At 35.8% G+C, this 22,989-nt stretch overlaps 1 protein-coding gene across 4 annotated transcripts in view; it reads left to right on the top strand.

Annotated features, from left to right (window-relative positions):
* LOC129453072 (sialoadhesin-like) overlaps window positions 1-17,574 on the top strand; it is a 205,736-nt gene extending 188,162 nt beyond the window's left edge. For 2 of the 4 annotated variants that reach the window (XM_073861505.1, XM_073861506.1), the window contains exon 7: window positions 10,097-10,245. In XM_073861505.1, the coding sequence (XP_073717606.1) occupies window positions 10,097-10,221 (125 nt within the window). In that variant the 3' untranslated portion in view covers window positions 10,222-10,245. Of the gene's footprint in view, window positions 1-10,096; window positions 10,246-16,951 lie in introns of those variants that run through there. The other 2 variants (XM_073861508.1, XM_073861504.1) reach the window with 2 other exon arrangements.
* Window positions 17,575-22,989: the final 5,415 nt, after the last annotated feature.

Raw genomic sequence — 22,989 nt, 5'->3', positions numbered from 1 at the left:
AACTCTTAATCCCTTCAATAACACTCCAACATCTGCTGGGCTGTCTTCGATGTCTGAACCATACATTTTTACAACAAGCGCTCCCATCACCATCTTCTGGATTGCCTCCTGGGTACTGGGTGCATCTGTATCCTGCAGGTGAGAATGACAATGATAAAATTATTTTATGTTTATTAATAAGCTAAGAAAAATCTCATTTATCATTTAATGTTATTCAAAACCAACACATCACTTGATTCTGTAAAACTGAAGTATTTTAAGAACGGTCTCATATTCCATAATGTACAACAGCCAAAAAGTCAAAGAGGGCAAGTATTGTTTGCTTACCAACATTATTTAAAATATCTTGTTTTCTGCATTAGAAAGAAACTCCTAGGTTTAAAATACCATGATGGGGATGAGATAAAATAAAAAGTTATCCCAGGTGAAAAATTTTGTGGATCAACTGTTCTGTGCATGCTGTAGCGTTCTGCCGTTTTCTGGATTATCTGCAATGTTTCTATGGCAATGACGTTGCGCTGGCACAACAATCTGCCTCAACATCTGACGTGTTTACGTTTTACGTGACGCAACAGCATGACATAACCGAAAAGCTACACAAATGCGATTAGAGCGGTCAGACTGACTTGGATTTCCAGAAATGCGATTTGAAAAGGATTTTAAACCACCCATGGATGTAGCCCGAAACAGATTTCATGTGGTTTTTGGCCGTTCACACATTCTAAATGTGACTGAATTGGAATCGATGGATTCGAATATGCACCAAAATCATATTTAGACTGACAGTGTGAACAAGGTATAATTGTACTTCCCTGTTCTATTTTTGAGACACCATGAATATGAACTACAATGTGCTAAAAATCTATTTAAAAAATGTATTTAGGTACCACTCGTAGTAAACTTGAACCCATCTTTGTATGAAAGTTGGGCTCAAGTTTACAAGTTTTAACTAAATACATTTTTAATACAGAGATAGTATATTCAAAGCACATTTTAGTTCATAATCATGTTGACTCAAAACAGCACAAATAAGTACACTTAGATAATCTTAAAAACATCTTAAAAGTACTAAAGAATACATTTTAGTATACCTATAAATTAGTTTAAAAATAGAGCACTGTAAGTACAATATGGAAGTGTACTACTTTTTCACCTGGTATACCACAACATTTCAATTCCTTGATAATACAGCAAAGTATATATATGCACATACTTACCAAATACTCTTTAATTAGCCTGGTCGGGTCTTCATTCAGGTAGACAAAGAAAGATCGGAGTCTGATCAATGTTGTCAGTCTAAATATGTAAATATCAAAATTTTATTAGTTGTAGCATTCACAATATCAGGTAAACATTTACCTTTATTTTTAGATTATTATGCAAAATACAGCATGTAAGTGGAAAACAACAACAAAAAGGGACACCTTAAACTGTATATGTTTCTTTTTTTAGAAGTTCCAGAAACTTTCTAATTCCAATTTCACCAGTTTTTAATTCTCTTTCCATTGATGACTCCTCGTTTTGCATAGATCCTTATAAGCTTTGCAGAATATTCATTCATCTTCGCCAAGTATGTAGACACCAATGGGGCTGTTGTGATTTCTTTTAAACTCTGCACAAATCTACAAAACACAATAAATTATTGTTACCACAAAACCAATAAAGTTAAACATAAATGACTCAAAAACTTTTCACTCACCTCATCCCTCTAGCAGGCCAACTAGTTTTGAAATCTGCTATTGAAGGCGATTCCTTGACAACCTCATGTCTCCTGATAGAAAAGGTCTTGTCCATCAGCATTCATAATGTTTTCTCATTGTTCTTTTTCATTTCAGACAGAAGTATTACACTGACTACTTCCAGTGTTTTGGATGTCTCCGTTTGTGGATGGTAAGGGCAGTAGTTCACCTCAGCGTTTTCTCAGTTTTGTTATATATTTGGCAAGACACACTTTTGAAACACAGTCAGGGCTTAATGATGTAGATGGGGTTGACAAAACTACTGTGTCACAGGATGAAAGTGAAAGAGCTGGTGATGAGCAGGTACTCCTTTGAGAACTGTTCAGTTGTGGTGGGGGCGAGTTGTAAAAATCACTCGGTGTTGTCAGAAATACCACCTTTAGTGTACATTTGTCTTGAATTTCAGATGTGTACATGAGATAAGTCAGAATCCATGAACTGCAGCCTTAAATGTCCTTGTAGATTACATTGTTTTTCTTTCCTTTGACAGGTCACCCACTGAAGTAGAAATGGCATACTGAAGGATCACCTTTTGTAACTTTTAGCCAGACTGGAGAAGTCTTTGTGGTATGACTGTGGAAAACAAGTAAAATTTAGTTAATTATTTTTTTTAAATCAATTGTAAGTATGGTTTAAAAAAACATTAACTTATGAAATGTCTATTTAGCAAAATAAAAGCATATTTTACAACATATGCGTGGACTTGTCTTTTCAAAGTCACCAAACAAAGCACCAACCATATAACTCAAGCAATGGATAATCAATCATCAGCTAACTAAAATAGGCACTGACAGACTTTAACATACAATGCAGTTTTCCTAAAAAAAGTGTGATATGCTCTAGTTTAAATAATCTGTTTTAATAAAACACATCTGGCTTCAGTCATGAACAAAAGCATCACTTGCCTCATCACCATAAAAACTTTTGACCTCCTGTAATACTTCAGCAATGGAAACTACACCAGGCTTAAAATCACTCAGTGAATGCTGGTTGTGTTTTCTGTTTTTGTGTGATATAGAAGTCCCATTGACATTTGATTGGAAATCACAACCTGATAACATGCAAAATACCGCTTTTACTCTTCTTTAAGTGACTGTTTATGTCAGCAAAGTATTATTTTTCTGATGACAGTGCACTGCATGCCATGCACACAAACTACAAGTGAAAGTGGGCCTTTGTCGTCATGCAATATTACATCTGTAGCATAATTCCTACTTAAATGAACAAGTAGAGCATACCATGTCTTGAATATATCAATAAGAATATGTACAATGATATCTATGATAACCCCCACAATGCACGTGCAGCAGTCTTTAATGTTTTAGTAATTTAGATCACAAATTTTACATTTCAACATAACTTACTTTAAGTATTCATTCAGAGTAACAACAAAAAAATAAACTTTAAGAACCCCTTGAGGAAATGCTCTGATTAAACACAGGAAAATACGTTTCAAAAGCACTATTATCAAAAGTAAAACAAGTTCAATGGCTAACGTTACCACCGGAACACGACGGAAAATCGAAGTTCAACTCACCACGAACACGTGAAGCAATCTATTCACCTTGAAACGCACAAATCACACAGTTTACAGAACACTGCTGCTATCATAAAACACTAATAATGGCCCGAAATTGAACAACACGTTTAATACTGTTTAAACACGTCACACGACAGATCGCGTGAAGCACTCCATTACATTTGAAATGCACAAATCACACACTTTACCTCACCGCTGCACAAATGACGTGAAATCATCACCATCAAACACCATCGACTTCAACATAAAATAAAGTTGTTTTAAGATGGATTGAAGGAAAAAACTTATTTAGTTTACTTACTGGAAACACCATCACCTGCGCGCCAGAGCTCCGCGCCGTCTTCGTGGAAGTCGTTAAAATGACGTCACATCCGGTAGTTTGAATCGCAAAAGTAAACCAATTACTTTAGTTTAAAGATAGGTAGTTAGGTAAACCAGAGTGAATAACAAATTGATTTAGCATAACACATTACACTTGTATTTTGTCTTAAAAATAAATGTGTATGTGTTTATGTAACTAAATATATTTGTGTATAATGAACAGTGCTACAAAACCCATTTTTTAAGGTATACATTCATTCACTATTCCCTACATTAGTTTATAAAATGAGTAAATGAATTCAAACTAAGAGGCCGAAGCGCTGAAGACATCATCTTGTGATCAAACACCATCTAAATTTTTGTTACGGTTGCAAAAGTTGCTATATGGTAAAATGAAAACAGCTTTATAATGTTTTGTCACGACCCGGTCTCTCCATTTCTTGTCTTATCCGAGTTTGAGGGATTAGGTTATGACAGTACGTGTCTGCCCTGAGAGAGTTGTGTGACATGCCCTTCCGCTGTCCACGTTTCTCTCAGGGTTCGTGAATAGTTTCCTGCTCCCTTATGTTTGATTAGCTCCAGGTGTTTGTTGTTAGATTTCCCTATTTAATATCCTTCTGTCCTGTCCTCCGTGCGTTGGTATTATTCTCTGTTTCCTTTAAGATCCTCGTGTTTAATCCTGTTCCTTGTCTCATGTGTAAGTTTATGTAGTTTAGTGTTTCCATGTGTTGATGTCAGTTAGTTTAGTTCTTGTGTTCTGTTAATGTTTTACCCCCTCGTGGGTGTTTTGGTTCTGTGTTTTTGCGTGTATTAAAGTATTCTTTAAGTCTGCATTTGGGTTTTTTCATCGTCTTCCCCGTGTTCCGATCGTGACATGTTTCGTTTGACGAGCTGAAGTCAACAATTAAAATTTCCTGAAGGTTTAACTCACTGACATTTACTGATACAGAACTAGATATAGATAAACAATTCTGGGAAGGGTGTTAGCTAGTGCTAGATATTTTTCATCACATAGAAAAAAGGAAGGAACTGAGCTCAACAGATCATCTACAAGGTGTTAAAACTGACAGCTACCGAGAACTGAACAACAACGTGTTTGTATGCATGTCTAATTAGTTAGGAACAGTTGTGTGTTACTGATTTTATTGTAAAAAGAAAGATCTGAACTGTAATAAAAGATTAATGAATTTAGTGTCACAGTTAAACTAAAAGTTAGTTTTTTTATCAGCAATAAGAAAAGTTCTTGTTTAATGTTTTGTAGCTGGTATATGTGAGTTTCTACAAAGAGAAATCATGAACTTCAGACTCTCATCACTGATCCTGCTGTTACACATTCAAGGTATGAAACACAGTTTTTTTGTTGTTGTACTGAAACTATTTTCCTTCAGAAAGTGAATTATGTCTGATAGTGACTGTGTATCATTATGAAAAGATTGTTCAAGTTGATCCTCTATAGGTTGTATTTCAGTGAAGCTTTTAATTCTCACAATACTGTTCCTTTGTGAAAGATACATGAATTCAGATGAAACACAAATTAGTATTATTCATGCAATCACGTGATCCTTATTTTATATTATTAATTTGTTTTTAATGTGTAATTCATCATTTTTTTTTTAATTGTCAGATGTAGAAAAAAATCCCTACAGTTTAGTTTAGTCTAATTTAATGAACCTCACTTTACTCCAAAGACAGGATTTTGCATTTTATCATTACAATGCTTAAAGTGAGTTTGTAAATATAAAACTAAATAAATCGAAAGGTTTGTGTTTCAGAACAAAATTGATGAATCTGGGTTCATATCCTTATAGGACTGTCTTATCATATGGTAATTTTAATATAGTAACATTAAGCTTGAAATATTAATAATGTTACTGTTTCTTCTTCAGGGTCCCTAACATTGGATAACTTTAATGTAACCTGTAATAAACTGAATATTTGTACTGTGAGAGGGGACTGGGTAACAGTGTGGTGCTTTTACTCGAACATCAACATCAAAACTGTGTTCTGGTTCAGTCAGAAACAGAGAACAAACTGGAGAAACAAAGATGAACCTGAAGATTTGACTTTAGATTCAGATTACTCAGGACGAGTGAATCAAGAAATCACTGAAGATAAATCAGACCTCACAATAATAGATTCGAGAGAGAGCGACAGTGGAGAATATCAGCTCATGATCATTATGAAGGATGGAGTTAAACATCTCAGCTCAGTCACAGTCAATCTAACAGTAACAGGTACATTTACATTCTCATCAGTCCAGTTAAACTCTTTTCATTTCTCATCTAATGTAAGATTTTGATTATTTAGTTTTACAGGTGAAGATGAATCCTGAATCTACAGGACAGCGAGTAAAACTGAGCTGTGATTCCTCCTGCCCAAAAACATCAGAATATGAGTACAGCTGGTACAAGAATGGAGAACATTTAAAAAATAGTCAAAGCATATTTGTGTCATCCAGTGAAAACACTGACAGTTATTCCTGCTCTAAGTCTTTTTCATCGCCCTCTTCATCTGTGTGTGAGTTTGACATTTACACAATATTTAGATTAATTATATATTAAATTAGCAGTTTTCTTGTTGATTCATATACAGTATGAGTGTGTTAATTGATTGTGAATGTTACAGCAGTATTTTGTGACTCTTTCAGGTCTTTCTAACAGTAGCTGTTGGGGTGTGACTTACACCTCTACAGAAGTTTGTGCTTTAGTGGGATCAACAGTAGATATTCACTCTTCATACTCACATCCCACTGGATATACAGTAGAGAAAACATACTGGGATTACCTTAATAGTGGGAAATTTAAAGATCTGCGTGAGGATCATCAGTTTTCTGGTCGTGTGGAGTTTGTGGGAAACACACTGAGAATCAAAGACGTCAACACGAGTGACACTGGAGATTATCAGTTCAGGTTCATCACTAACACATCAGATGTAGTTTCTGGTTATCCTGGAGTCTATCTTACTGTTACAGGTAACTGCTCATAATAAACTCTCTGTAGTGCAGCACTCATTATACTGAAGCATTATAGCTCAAGTAGGACTCTGATATCAGCACAACTGTTATTGGAGGTTTATGCCATGCTCAGGGACGGTTTATGGCGATGATGTGCCCTGGGCACGGATGTCTCAAAGGCCCCCCTTTACCAATTTTTTGGGCAACAGCGTTGCACCTGTATGCACAGGGCTCAAGTGTTGGTTCGCCTCTGCCTGTATGCCCCATTTTACATGATTAACAATGGCACTAATACGCGGGGAGAGAATGCACACAATATTCTGTACTTTCACACCACAAATTGGTTTATTTATATCTCACCAGTATCTGACAACATACTGTACAACATACTCAATCAAAAAGCCCAGTTGCATGAAAGTCCTTAAGATAAGAAATCCCTTAAATATAAGGTTAAGGGTGTTCTTAATAAAAAATGGGTTGCAAGAAAAACCCTTAGGTGAACCTTAAGGCTGTCAATAAGTATTTACCCTTAAATGCTAAAGTATTACCTTAAGTTCTGCTATGCGTTGCTACAAAGTCCTTAAGTCCCATTTTTCCATTAAAACTTAAGGGACTATAACAGGTCCCTTAACCTCACACGCGATGGCTGATTTTATGGTTATTTAAGAAAATGAAGTACCAACGCGCATTTCTAACGTTTGAAATAATCCCTTAGAGAAAAGTGATGCGCATTTATTAGGAGAATAGCGGTTTGATCGTCCGTCAATCTAAACAGTTTCCAGTTTGAATTACTTTCAGGTTTTGAACATGCGGCACTTTACAGTCTGTTATTTGCGATGTTTCATTGTACACAAATCCGCCGTCTGTTGAGCTGCGTGCGTTAATTTGTTTATGCTGTGAGATTTTGTAATTATAGCAACCGCTCCTCCTCTGCTGTCTTTTGGCAGAGACTATTGTAAAATACTTAGTATGAACACTTAGGTAAGGGTGACAGTTAAGACCTTTGTTGCAACGCTCTTAAATAAATGCCTTACCTCAGGGATTTTTTCTCCCTCAGGGAAACCCTCACTTAAGGAGTTTCATGCAACCGGGCAGGCACACCTCTCCAAATCATATCTCAGGAGAAAATTCTTATTTGAAAAACGCAGCGTTTCCATTGGAATCAATTGAAAACATGCGCTGGCCGCGAGTGTAAAAGCTTTGTGTGTCCAGCCCCTTAAATCTTAGAATAAAAAGTTGGTTTAAATTTACCTTAGCTTCCACAACATCATCAAAATCCAGTTCCCTCACAAGATCGCATTCAATGGCCATTAAAGACAGTGAATTTAGACGTCCTTGACACATTTTGCTTCTTAGTTTGTTTTTTACTCTTGCCATTAGAGAAAATGAACGTACTTCACAGTTGCTGACTGGACAGGTGATGAAAAGCTGTCCTTTTTGTGCTTTCTTATCACTCATCCACTTGGTTGTGGTTTTAAACTCATTTTTGTTTTGGTTTTTGAGTAACCGTCTTCTACGCGTGACTTTTATATTACGCAATGCTTTTCACTCGCCTCTAGATGTCCCTCTCAACAGCGCAGAAATACAAAAAAATTATTTATTTGATTTATTTACTAGTTAATACTTTGCAACTGCAAAAAACACATTATTCCTCAATTTTTAACACAATTTTACTGAAAATAAAATTAAAATAAAAATATTTATTTGAAAAGAATAGACACAGTAAATTTGACAGGGCCCCCTGGTGGCCAGTGCCCTGGGCAAGTGCCCAGTAGGCCCGTGCGTTAATCCGTGCCTGGCCATGCTTTACCAATTGAGCTAAATCAAAAATATGAGGCCCAACTTTGTAAAGGAGTTTAGTTTATTATAGCCCTTTTCACACAGACATTCCAGAAAATACACGGAAAATGCATCCCGGGATCGTAAGATTTTTTGTTCATTCACACTGCCATGATTAGCCAGCATCTGCAAGGTCCCGGAGAGACACGTGACCTGTTGAAAGTCCCTCCCTCTCTTCTATGCAGCGTCTGAAGTTTGCATATTATTTATTACTTCTCTCTCCTAAAACCACTCACGTGCATTTTTGTTTATGACAAGACTATGAAGGAGCGCGTGAATGCACAGTTCTATTCTGCTGAATGATCTCAGCTTCAGAGTGGATATTTGACGAGCTCCCTGATCTCTGCTTAAGTTTTCAGACATCTCTCATCGTGATTGTTAATATGGATTTAAAACCCCCGTGTTGAGGAGCTGAACTATATTTATTGTTGGGATGACGCACAGGCATTTTCGTTTATTATAGCTCAAATGAGACATGACACGATATTCTTTTATGCTGCTGAATGATCTCAGTTTCAAAGCAGTGAGTGACAAGCTAACTTACCTGATATCTGCTTCAGTGCGGTTTGCTGACATTTCTCGTCGTGACTTTTGTAAATCCCTCATTTTAAAGAGTTGAACCAACTTCATGTTGCCATGACACACGCGTCCTCACTACGGCACGTAAGTCATTGTTTATGCGTCTCATTTATCATTTCCTGATAACTGCTTCAATATAGTTTGCAACATTCTTCGTGGTGAATGTTTATATGCATGTTATCTCTCGTTTTAAGGAGCTGAACCATAACTTTTGTTGTGATGACGCTCACGTCCTCACTACGGCACGCCCATTACAGCAATGTTTTGGCTTCTTGTTCACACAGAGGATTTTCCGTGTATCTGACTAGGTCCTCTTTTCGGTAACAATCCCAGAAGATATACGGGACGTGTTTGTTTTCACACAGACGCTTGTCTGGTTATTTTACAGGTTTTTTTCTGAGACCAAAGGTCTGTGTGAATGGGGTTTCTGTAAATCCAATTTAATTAAATCTCAGATACACGAGTGAGAAGCAGTCCAGACCCTGTGATAAATGGAGAAAAAGTGATATTAAGCTGTTCAACTAAATGCACTCTGGATAACAAACATACTTACATCTGGTATAAGAATGGACAACAGGTAACAGATGGATTGACATTATTAAACAAGCTGTACCTGGACTCAATCAACAGAGAGGAGCTACAAGAGTATTCCTGTACTGTAAGAGGTAACACAACATCTCATCATACATCTGATGAAATTATATAAGATATAGTTTCAGTCCTTGATGCTGATTGGTTTATTTACAGCTATGACATCATCACTGAGCTACTTTCAATGTGCAGCACTCATAGCTGATCATTTATATCGTGTCAGTTATAGTTTATATGTCAAACACTACAGTTTATCTCATAATGAAAGAAACATTTGTGTCATTATTATTTTTATTTTATAGAAACTGTTTTATTCAAAGATTTCATGCATTTGTCTCTGTGTCAGTCTGTAAGTCACGGGTTAAAGGTCATTGCTCTTCAGTTGTGATGATATTCATAATGTAGCACAGCCTCTCGTACCTGCATTTAGGTGATCTATCTGATAGATTTACTGTATTGATTTTAATACCATGAGTCTTTGTTATTTAAGATAAAGAGTAAAGTTATGTTCTGAATTGTTATGTCTTTCTTCAGATTCAATGGGCAAAACCAATAAAACAACTGACAGAAACAATGAAGAAATGGACAGTTCAGTGTTTGTCTCTCTGTTGGTGTTTCTGCCTCAGTTTCTCATTATAGGAGCTGTATGGATCTGGTAAGTAAAAATATCAAATAAAACTCAAAACTGCATAACATACAGTGAATATTCTGATATGAATTCAGATTGTAAGAGTGTGAATTTTGTCCCTACAGGTTTTTCATCAGCATGAATAAATTGAACTCATCTAAAAACAAAACTGATGACAAACAAATAGAGGTGAGAAAATCTGTATATCTGTATGTTAAATAAACTAATGGTCAGATATTATAACATGATCTCTTTCTGTGTGTTTGTCATTGTTAGATGTTGCAGGTCTGTGAGTAGATCAGCTGTCTGTCCATCAGAACTACTGGAGTGATGTCACAACTCTCTTTATGACATCATCACCTAGCAACAGTCTCTCAGCAGTGACATCAGTGATGCAGTGATGTCATATACAGTGATATATTAATGACAGCTCAGTGTAAATAATCTAATGTTCAAATAGATGAATTATTCATTGAAGTATTGAGTTTATTATTCATCAGTCTTGTGTCAGTGTCAGATCAACTGTAACATCACAATACATAAATCCTGTAAAAACTTTGCTATAGTGCATCTTTATGTAGATGATACTGTGATCTACTTTCATCTTCACTATAAGTCAGACTGTTATTCAACTCAATGCTGTTTTTAGTTAGGTTAGGATTTTATTACAGGGCTGTGCTTTAATCTTGCAGTTAGGAAATCATTTGTTCAGTTTATTTTAAAATGTTTTGAACTATGGGGACATTATTTACATGCATTCACTGAATTTCATAGTTTAGACACTGACTGTGTATTATAGCTCTTTATGTTTTATAAATCATTGTTGTATATTTTATAATACAGTCTTTTGATTTCATTAAGCTTGAGGAGACTGCAGCATCTTCTTTCACTTATAAATAGTTGCTATGATTTTGTCTCTTCTAGATGTCGACTCTTCAGTGTACTTCAGGTTTCATTCAGGACTCAGTAGAAAATCTTTTGCTTATTCTGCTCTCTGGTCATGAATTAATCTTCAGAATATAACAACAGCTTGATCATTTTATTACCATGAGAAGTAATTTTCTTGAAACATCACACTAACCGTGTGCATGTCTGTGTTTAGTTGAATTCTTAATTTAGGTTAGATGTAATCAGTTCACCCAATATACAGCCGAGTCAACTGCCTCTAGTGGACAAAAACAACACTGCACCAAATATACAAGAGTCTCTCTGTGATGTACAGATCAAAAGGATTTCCAAAGTGAATTCACTAAATAACACAAAAGAAAGTCATGTTTAATTTAAAGGGGTCACATCAACTTAAAAATTCTGTCTACATTGTTGAACTTTCACAGTTTATTAAAATTATGTTCCCAAAACTGTCACTGGACCAGTACCTTTGTAAAGACCTCATTTAGGTACAGATATGTGGTGTCAGTATATATCTCGAGGTATTAATATGAACTCTTTATGTGCACAGGTGTACTTTTTAAAGTGTACCACCCCAGTGACAGCTAGAGATCATTTATAACATTTGTTTCTGACAGTGTATGGATTATATCATTACTGGGAAACATGAAGACATGATGCACTGCTGTAAATCTACCACATAAAGACTTCAAGTTTATTCCAGGAGAGGGCGACACACAACAGAGTCTAATGTACTACAACATACACAAAACAAGTCCTCAGAAACTGAGAGAGACTCTTAGAGTTTAGATTGACAGAAATTGTGAAAGAAGAAAACTAGCTTGAAATTTAATTGTAAGTTATGTCAATATTAATCCACTAAACTGAACTGTTAGACATTTCTGTAAATTTTACAGTCATTTACTGTATATCACCCAGTATAATACTGCAAACTATTTATACAGTAAATAACTGTCATTCACATTGCATTATGGGAATTTTCTGTGACATCAAACATCATATACAGTAATTTAAATGAAAGCCAAGCCAGCTATAACAATCACATCATGATAGATCTGCAGGAGAATGACATTAAAATTTTTTAGACAAGTGCAGGATGATAAACATCAATGTTTGTTTGCAGGTTCATTTGGTGCTATGCAGACCGCTTGGTGATGTCAAAGTATAAAAGTGATTCAAAGCAAACTTCTGTGTGTGATTTCTTGAATCGCTTCACATCTAAATGTATTAATAAAATGTAGCTTCACTACAGATACAGCTTCTCAAACAGTCTTTTTAAGCACATTGTGTATTTATTTATGTCAAACAATCTTGCAGGCACAACGTTAACCATTAAAGGAAGCTATTTGTGTTGTAAAGGTTCATCTGTCCATGCAAGTGGGTATTTTTTCCAAGGCTATTTGATTATAGAGAATGAAAATAATATTTTGTTTGTCATTTAAAGAAAACATGAATTCAAAACTAACTTCATAAGCTGGCTATAACCTCTACTAAGATAAACATGAAGGTAAATGTAGTCACAATCTGTTGTTGCATCTTCTGCTATTCTAAAAATGTTTGTCTGTGTTTTAAACTGTATTAAGAAATGTTTAGGGCGGTGTCTGAAATAACTTCATACCTTCATTCACTATTCCCTATATTATAAAATGAGTAAGTGTTTACATGCACAAAAGGTTACGACGATAAAGTTTACATGCACCCTAAACATTGCAATCTGATTTCCGAATTGCAATCCGAACCGATAGTCTGCGCAAGCGCACAGCCAGGGTTGCCAGACTCACGTATCAAAACCATCCGACTGGACGTTCAAAACTAGCCCAAAAGCATCCCAATGACTATTCACAGTACAAATACCAATAACTTATCAACGAAATCATTTAATCTTTAACCCGCAGAAAAACAACAACTGGTGAAAACTGTTTAAACAGTATCCCAAATCTAAACTCGAAAAAAGCAGAGGACTTGGCAACGCTACGCTTGCGACAGCATCTCTCGTTGGAGTTCACGCTTTACTCTGTATAAAAAGCAAAACTGAGTTGGAGTTGTTCTTAAGAAGTTTTCAGATATAGGTAAAACTCACTTTTCAAAAGGCACAACGCTGTTTTATAGCTTTAAGTAGTCTAATGTTTTAAAAGTATAAACAAACGCTGCAGAATTTGTGCGTGACCCCATTAATGCTGTTGTTGTTGCGTGTTTCTGTGACGAGATTCATAAATATAATACATGAACTTGGAGCGCAAATGTTCTGCGCATGTGCACAACGTATTTTTACATCCGATTGAGAAAGTCACAGTCAAACTGTGTTTTTTATCAGCAATAAGAAAAGTTCTTGTTTAATGTTTTGTAGCTGGTATATGTGAGTTTCTACAAAGAGAAATCATGAACTTCAGACTCTCATCACTGATCCTGCTGTTACACATTCAGGGTATGAAACACAGTTTTGTTATTATACTGAAATACTTCAATTCATTATATATTTGTTAAAAGTATGTCAGATTTTAAACTAGTTTAGTCTAATTTAATTTACATCGCTGTACTCCAAAGACTGGATACTGTTTGGATCTGTCTCTAAAATGTTTAAAGTGAGTTTGTGTATTTAAAACTGAACTTAGAGATTTGTGTTTGAGAACAAAATTGATGAATCAGGGTTCATATCCTTACAGGACTGTCTGAATCTCTCATCTCGCTCTGTAATTTTAATGAAGTTAAATACAGATAATCTACAAATATTATTAATGTTTCTATTTTTTCTTCAGGGTCCCTAACATTGAATAACTTTAATGTAACCTGTGATAAACTGAATATTTGTGCTCTGAGGGGGGAAGAAGTGAGAATGTGGTGCTTTTACTCAAACATCAACATCACAACTGGGTTCTGGTTCAGTCAGAAACAGAGAACAAACTGGAGAAACAAAGATGAACCTGAAGATTTGACTTTAGATTCAGATTACTCAGGACGAGTGGATCAGATGATCACTAAAGATTACTCACGACTCACAATAAGAGATCCAAGAGAGAGAGACAGTGGAGAATATCAGCTCATGATCATTATGAAGGATGGAGTTAAACATCTCAGCTCAGTCACAGTCAATCTAACAGTTTCAGGTACATTTACATTCTCATCAGTCCAGTTAAACTCTTTTCATTTCTCATCTAATGTAAGGTTTTGATTATTTAGGTTTACGGGTGAAGATGAATCCTGAATCTACAGGACAGCGAGTAAAACTGAGCTGTGATTCCTCCTGCCCTTTAACATCTGCATTTTTTTACCACTGGTCCAAGAATGGACAACATTTAACATATAACCAAAGCATATTTGTGTCATCCAGTGAAAACACTAACAGTTATTACTGCATTGAGTCTGTTTCAGTTCCCTCTTCATCTGTGTGTGAGTCTGACATTTACACAATATTTAAATTAATTATATATTAAATTAGCAGTTTTCTTGTTGATTCATATACAGTATGAGTGTGTTTGTAATTGATTGTGAATGTTACAGCAGTATTTTGTGACTCTTTCAGGTCTTTCTAACAGTAGCTGTTGGGGTGTGACTTACACCTCTACAAGAGTTTGTGCTTTAGTGGGATCAACAGTAGATATTCACTCTTCATACTCACATCCCACTGGATATACAGTAGAGAAAACATACTGGCATTTGGAATACAGTCATTTGGATCTGCGTGAGGATCATCAGTTTGCTGGTCGTGTGGAATTAGTGGGAAACACACTGAGAATCAAAGACGTCAACACAAGAGATGCTGGAAGATATCAGTTCAGGTTCATCACTAACACATCAAAAGAAGTTGTATTCTGGAGTCGCTCTTATTGTTACAGGTAACTGCTCATAATAAACTCTCTGTAGTGCAACACTCATTATACTGAAGCACTATAGCTGATATCAGCACGACTGTGATTAGAGGTTTAGGTAATGCTTTATCAATTGAGCTAAATCAAAAATATGAGGCCCAACTTTGAAAAGTAGTTGATGTTTTATGAAATTTCAGATACACGTGTGATAAGCAGCCCAGACCCTGTAATAGATGGAGAAAAAGTGATATTAAGCTGTTCAGCTGAATGCACTATGGATAGCAAACAAACTTACATCTGGTATAAGAATGGACAACAGGTAACAGATGGATTGAGATTATTAAACAAGCTGTACCTGGACTCAATCAACAGTGAGGAGCTACAAGAGTATTCCTGTATTGTAAGAGGTAACACAACATCTCATCATACATCTGACTTTACTCTTACACTGTAAAAAATAAACAGTTGGATCAACTTAAAAAAATAACTTTTAATAAACTTGTTTTAGTTACCAACTGAAGTAACTATTTAAAGCTACAGTCGGCAATTCTGGAGGATTGAGATGATTTCAAATGTTTTCAATTTTTATGCCCCTCCCACACTACCACCTAGCAACCTCATATTGAGCTCATCCTCATCAGTGCGTGTTTAAGCATACTTAGATCACTTACATAACACTCAGAAATACAATAAATGATTGATAAAGCACAATTACCTGTCAAGAAGAAATGTGACAAGCTCTGCATCCAGCTTGAACCCTTTAAAAGCTCATAGATCCCTCCACCTTTCAAATGCTGGTCCGATATTGATCCTAGTTTTATTAAAGGCACGATCGCTTTCTATCTTCGTTTCCTTCTTTTCCTTGGTTGTTTTCTTTTCATTGGTCCTTCTTCTAGCTCTAGTTGTTAGCCAAGGAATCAGAAGTGTGTTAGTGAATGTTCTTGTCACGGTTAATCCGTGTCATGTCTTGTCTCTGTTCCGATTGTTATCACCTGGACATTCATTGATTAATTACCTGCCTCATCACACCTGTTTGTCATTTAGTCTGTGTGTATATATATCTCTGTCTTCTGTTTGCTCACTGCTGGATCATTGTCATTGTCACTACTTTCATGTCTGTTCCTGTTTCTTCTATTGGATGTTCCAGTGTTACCTGCCCGTTGTTTTATTCTCGTTCTGTTAATAAATGTTATTTATTTCATTGTGAACTCTGCACTTGCGTTCTAACTTCCTCACTCCTGCATCCCAGTCGTGACAGTTCTCTCCGCCATCACGCTGCATTCAATATAAGGTGGATTCATGTGATATTAGGCTTGTTTGACTTCAAGCAGCGCCACAAGAACCGATCTTGCCGACTGCAACTTTAAGTAAATCCAACTTTTCACTTGTTACAGTGTAAATGATAAAATAGATAGTTTTAGTCCTTGATGCTGATTGGTTTATTCTCAGCTATGAAATCATCACTGAGCTACTTTCAGTCTCACTGTGCAGCACTCATAGCTGATCATTAATATTGAAGTGAGATTATACAAAATTACAGCTTCTGCAGGTTTCAAAGTCAGGTGTCAGTGTGCCGCGTTGTTTTGTGTACCATCATTACTGGAGAAACCCCTAAAAAAGAAGATGAGGAAACACAATCAAGGTGGATTTATTATTTTTGAATGCAAGGTGTACTTTAAATGTACTAACGCAACCAAAAGTGAAAGTGTTTTAGTGCTGTCAGTGGCACTGAACGTCATAGCGCATCACTCAGAACTTTTGTGTTATTTTGAAAATATGCACACAGCTGTCATGATGGTTATTTGCTGAGTAGCGCTGTGATAACGGCTGCAGTGAGACTGAAATCTGAGAATCACAGAAAAGTCAAATTCTGAATGTTCTGCCTTTTCTGAATATAACTGAGTTTGTGTCTTTTTTTCAGATACGATGGACAAAACAAATGCTTAAATACATAAAACTGTATGATACTGATTAAAACAAGGCTTGGCTTTCTGAAGGTTTGCTACTATAATGTTTTAATAAAGCTTTTTTGTACCTGCCTTTCAGAGATATGACACACCCTGAACTTGTGGACTTCCTCAGAGTCGACACTTTGATGACATCATGTAGTGCAGACTTTAGGGATACTTGCACACAAGGGCACACCAGAGCCGTGTTTTGGAACAGACTCGAGCGTCATGCCGAAAATAAGAAGAGAAGTTGCCCATCAGTGTGTCTGATGTAAATGAGCTTTTTTATTAATCTGTCACAGCTCCAGATTGTCTGCCAGCTTTTAAGCTCATTTACACCCTGATTATTTTTAGACCCACATGAGTTGCATTGGAAAGTCTGAAAGGAAGTTTTCATCAGCTCAATTTAATACTTTTTATAGGTTTTAAATTAATTACATTAATTTCTTAATAGTTTCTACAAATACCAATTTAGAAAATATAAAACATATGCAGATTATTGGCTCAGTTTATTAGTAATGAAAGGAACAGGTTTATAAAAATATAAAACATAATCTGTCCTGTGAATCGAGTTGAGACTGTTTCTCAAGAATAAGAGCACTAGCAGTAAAAAGATGAAGATTAATGATTAGATTTTTTTCTGCTGGAGACATAAAAGATGAAGTAAAGATAAGAGACATCTTTTACAGGACTCAGCAATAATTAACAACTATAAATTAACTTTTAATATAATAGTATGTAATAGTTGTCAAAATATGTAAAGTCCAAGCATGTTATGAAATGCTTTCCTTCTTCTTATGCTATAAAAAGTGTCAAAAAGAGTTTTTTTAACATCCGCTTGAGTAAGAGAAAATGAGATAATATCATTAAATGATCTACTACAACTTCAACTGCTCATAATAATGCTGTATTTACACATTTATAAGGACTAAAGTGATGCTATTAATCATAAGAGCTTTTACCATTTTTGTTTTATTTATCTTTTGTTAAACAATAATTAAATAACATTTTAAAAACTGAAAAAGGAAATTAAAAAGCCGTGTCATGAAGTGATGTTTATGTTGTGAATTTTACACTTGTTTTTGAGGTTGTCTCTGATATGATGTGTTTTGCTTACCAGTCTAATCTAGTATTAAACTGAAGCTGGTATAAACTGGTTTTCTGGGCAGAGATGTCTATCACACAGTCTCATCCTGTTTAAGTGGGTGGTTTGTGGCAAAGCCGATCAAGTTTTTATGCACGACACTCATTTTTAATCTGTCTTTAGAATTTAAAAAATATATATTTGTGTAAGTATGTATCCGTCGTTTGATTGGTCTGACTGCTCTTTCGCAAGGGCTTCTGGGTTGGTAAAGTGCGCAAAGCCTGCTGCAGACAGCATTAAGGGGGCAAAGGGGGCGCTGATGAGCACACTTCGAAGTCTAAAAATTACAGATGTGACACCCTACGAACTCGTAGACTAAGCGAGCACGCACAATTTGCTAAATATGTTACTATCAGCTCCATTTAACATTTTTGTTAACAAGTTTTACAATTTCAAAGAAACAATTACATTCAGTTTCCCCAAAAGTGTAATGTAAATATAAAAATGTGCAGATTATTTCTGTCTCAGTTTATTAATAAGGAAAGGAACAAGTTTATAAAAATATAAAACATAATCTGTCCTGTGAATCGAGTTGAGACTAGCAGTAAAAAGATGAAGATTAATGATTAGATTTTTTTCTGCTGGAGACATAAAAGATGAAGTAAAGATAAGAGACATCTTTTACAGGCAGTGCCGTCTATATGCTTGTTGTATATCACAGTAAGTTTGTTTCTGCAATATGAAAATAAGAGTTATGTGATTCTCATTATAAATCCAGACAATAACCAACTTACAACATTCATTGCTGGTGTTTGTTAGTTCAGTTTGTTAGATCAGTCTGAATCGTAATCTAATGCTTCACCTTTTTTTCTTATTTAGTTTCTTTAGTAAGATCAGACTGAAGTTGCAGTAGTGTATAAATTACATCGTTTTAAATACATCCTATAAGGAATTTGCAAGCAAAGGATAGATCTGAGAGGGGCTTGAAAATAGTTTTCTGTACAAAAGGAGGCCGATGGAAAAAGTTTTGGGAACTACTAGCTTAAGGTTAAACCAAGACCTTTATTTTTTAAAGAGAATAATTCTGTATCATGTTGAAAAGGACAATGGGCACTATTTCTATTTTTTAAAACAAGATTTTTTTGTCTTATACCATGTTATGTTAAGCAGTCCAAAATAAAATAAATCTGTTTTTATATGTCTAACTTAATTCTATATACTTAATATTACTGTCGTGCAATTCAAATGAAAACCCTTCAGGCAATGTTGGGGCATGGGGGGGGGCTTCAGTTTCTTGGACTTTCTTTAGGGCCCCCAAAATGGTAAACATGTCACTGTTTACAGGACTCTCCAACAAATAACAGCTACGCATAAAGATAAGAATAGTTGTCTGATTATGTAAAATTCAGGCATGTTATGAAATACTTTCCTTCTTCTTATGCTATGAAAAGTGTCATAAAGTGAAGGAGAGTCTTTCTTTAACATCCGCTTGAGTACGATAATCAGATCATTAAATGATCTACCACAACTTCAGATATTGACACAACTTTACAAACCGGTTAAAGTCAAAGATCTCCACAAGCACGTATGTATACACATGTATATGTATTGAATCTTTGAAATGTTACGAAAAACAAGCATTTTATTTTTATTTTTCTGTAATAACTGTCTGATGAATTGAGTGTCATAATTTTTTTTTCAGGAATAAGAAAAGAGTTTTGGGTCTTATGTGACTTTCTACAAAACTACATCATGAACTTCAGACTCTCATCATTGATCCTGCTGTTACACATTCAAGGTATGAACACTTTTGAGTAGATGACAGTTTTGTGGTTGTTGGACATTTGGGAAAAGCATCAGTGTTGTTTACTGCATTAAGACAGTGATATAAGAAAAGTACCTTTCAAAAGTAAACTTTATTTTTACCTAAACAGTGCATATAAGTATCTCAAAGGTCCATATTAATACATCTGAGGTATGTAAATACTTATTAGGACATTATATTTCTGACAGTGTAAGTAAAGACAAGCTGGATATAACAACACTGAAATAAAACTTGAATTGGTTAAACTATAAATGCATGAAATGGTAATTAATACAATTAACTGTTTCAAACGTGTATGAGATATTACCTGATAGTATAGAGAACAGAGAAAGAAAGAGAGACACCACTAGATACGTCCGTTTGTAATCGTATTGAAAAGCCTTCATGTAGTTGGAGCTGATGGTGTAGTGGGCAGCGCTCCAACATGTGGTGCTTTTGCACTTTTGGCGACCCGAGTTTGATTCCCGGCTCGTGGTTATTTGCCGATCACATACCCTTCTTTCCTCCCTGTACTTTCCTGTCCTCCCCTAAAAACACTATTGAATAAAGACAAAAACTGGCCAAAAAATATAACAAAAAAGCCTTCATGTAAACACCTAAATCAATACGATTGAGGTTGATCGGATGCAAATTTGTATCGTATTGAAGGGGTTGGTGTTCTTACACGTGTACTCTGCTAGTCTAGTAAGTTATCGTCAAGTTTACTGTTAAGCATTCAAGTAGTTCCTGTCATAGTTTTGCAGAGGTGTAAAGTACTCAAGTAAATGTACTTCGTTACTGTACTTAAGTATTTTTTGGGCTACTTTGTACTTGTACTGAGTATCAAAAATATAAGCAACTTTTACTCTCTACTCAATTACATTTTTGATTGGGTATTTGTACTCTTTACTCCACTACATTTGAAATGACACTTAACGTTACTCGCTACATTGTTTATTCCAGTGGCGAACCGTGAGTACTTCAGCTGGGCCTTCAAAATATGCAATGAAGTGCAAATGCCTCTCCATGCGCAATTACGCATGGCGCAATAAATGAAAGTCACAAATATAATGGATAGGTTCTACTTACTACACCGCCTTAATTCTTAAAAACAGGAAAATGGAGACAAGTGAGCATGGGGGAAAAAACACCAAAATAAATTGAGAGTAGTTTGTTTTTCATAAATTTTACAATTCAGAATATAATACTAGGCTATTCGTATTTCGTTAAATCATACAGTGAACGTGTAAAAATTCTGAGCACGCAAAGTTAAATGACAGAATAGGCATCGTTTGCCTTTAAATGCAGTTTTAAAGTTTAAAATTACTTTAATCTAACTGATAAACACAAATACAGACTCTGCTGCTCTGTAAATTTGCATTTAATTTTTGTTTTTTGTAAATATATATTTAGCTGTAGGATAGCTTGTTAGTCTTTTTCATAAGGGGAAATATAGCACCCTGCGTTCTCAGTGCACCTCCTTGTGGCTTATAACTGTTATATTTTGCGGGCTCGCAAAATCCCTAGCCCGAGCCCCGGTGAATGTTTTTGCATTCTCTGAGATTTAGTTAGGTAATATTGTATGTAATTCGGCGTCGCCTGCAGTCATTACTATCCTCAAGTAAAACTGTCAGGAAGTGAAAGTATAATTAAACCCATTATTTTTCTCGTGTTCTCGTCTGATATGCGCAGCGCAGCTGCACGCGCATCTCTCGGCTGTGCTCTTCACGAGTACCCGCTTAAGTAATTTCGTTTTTACCTCAGCCCTATCAAACTAGCCACAACGTCAATCACGTTTTCTGCCATTTACCTCAACCACTCTCACCGCAGAGATTCGGGCCATTAGACGGTCTATGATTAGGACTTCTTCTTCTTTGGTGTTTTACGGCAGCTCGCATCCAGCTTGTTGCATGATTAGCCGTGTGTCTCAATCAGCTCCCTTGTTCAGTAGTCAGGGCACTGATCAGGGAGTCGGCCATTTTAAGGGCTGTCTCAATCGCAAAATCCGTTCAGTGCACTGGAACGTTCGTTCCCTAAAAATTCCCACAATGCAACGCAAAAACCAGTGAGCATCGATGATCCCTATGTTCCCTAACCGGAAATCACGTGACCTTTTCTGAAGCTCGCCAACCGAACATCACGTGATCCAACTCAATAAACTTTATGAAATGTTACAGAACTTTTATAAAGACAAACGTTTGTTTTAGTTGTAAATATAAACACACATTGCTACACAGTAAGGGACCACAATCTACTCAATATTTAAAAGAATAATATTTATTTAAAATTGTAAATATATTTATTACATTTAAAATGTAATTATATGCCTCCAATTTTATGCACAGATATGTAAGAGAATAATGACAGCATTTTTCACAATGTATTGTTTTTTAAAATTAAGTCAGAAAGATGTTGGTTTTGCCGGTTGTTGATGAGTAACAGCTGTGAGTGATTACAATGCGCTTAAGCAGCCGTGACAGAAAAATAAGTGAACATCGTCCCAATGTGAAGTAAGCTAGGGTCCTTACCAGTGCCCGAACCTGTGTACACGATATACTGATTCACGACCTCGGGAGCTAGGGAACGAATTAAGACACACGGTACGACTTCATGAAGGCTTACAATGCTTTGTTTTTAACCCGCCCACTTGAAATGAAAGCGTGATTGGTCGATTTGCCCGTCACTCTCCACACCAAAACACATAGCTTGGCCTTCCTTGGGATTCTTGAAGTCCTAACCAATGAATGAGCCAGTTTACCGGGCCTTAATAGAGACAGACGATTCTGATTGGATATTAACCTGACAGTAAGCTTAACGTTAGAACATAGATGAGAGAAAATATATTACATGTATTAAATTAAATTAAATATAAATTTAAACATGTAAAAACATATTTTTATTGAAAACTTTATTATTTATTAGTATTATTATAAAAAATATTTTTATTAATTTTTTTAGGCCTTCTCTGAAGGCGTAGAAGGCCCTGAAGGTTCCCCACTGGTTTATTCGTCAAATAAAAACGAGACGAAAGTGTCAGAGGGTGATGATGGATAGAATCTGTGGTCGCGAGGTACGCACACACACAACTGAGGGACCTCATGTGGCGCCACGCAGGGCAATCGTATGAAATCAAAGTACTGCGAGAGCGAATCAAATGCATATGGAGAAGTCTGGTCTCGCGGTATTTTGATGTCAAACGCTGAATGGCTTGCGTTGAGCCACAATAGCGTGACATCTGCGTGCTGCG

Source organism: Misgurnus anguillicaudatus, chromosome 23, assembly GCF_027580225.2.
Source record: "Misgurnus anguillicaudatus chromosome 23, ASM2758022v2, whole genome shotgun sequence".
NCBI classification, from domain to species: Eukaryota; Metazoa; Chordata; class Actinopteri; order Cypriniformes; family Cobitidae; genus Misgurnus; species Misgurnus anguillicaudatus.
This window is presented reverse-complemented; position numbering and strand designations above follow the sequence as displayed.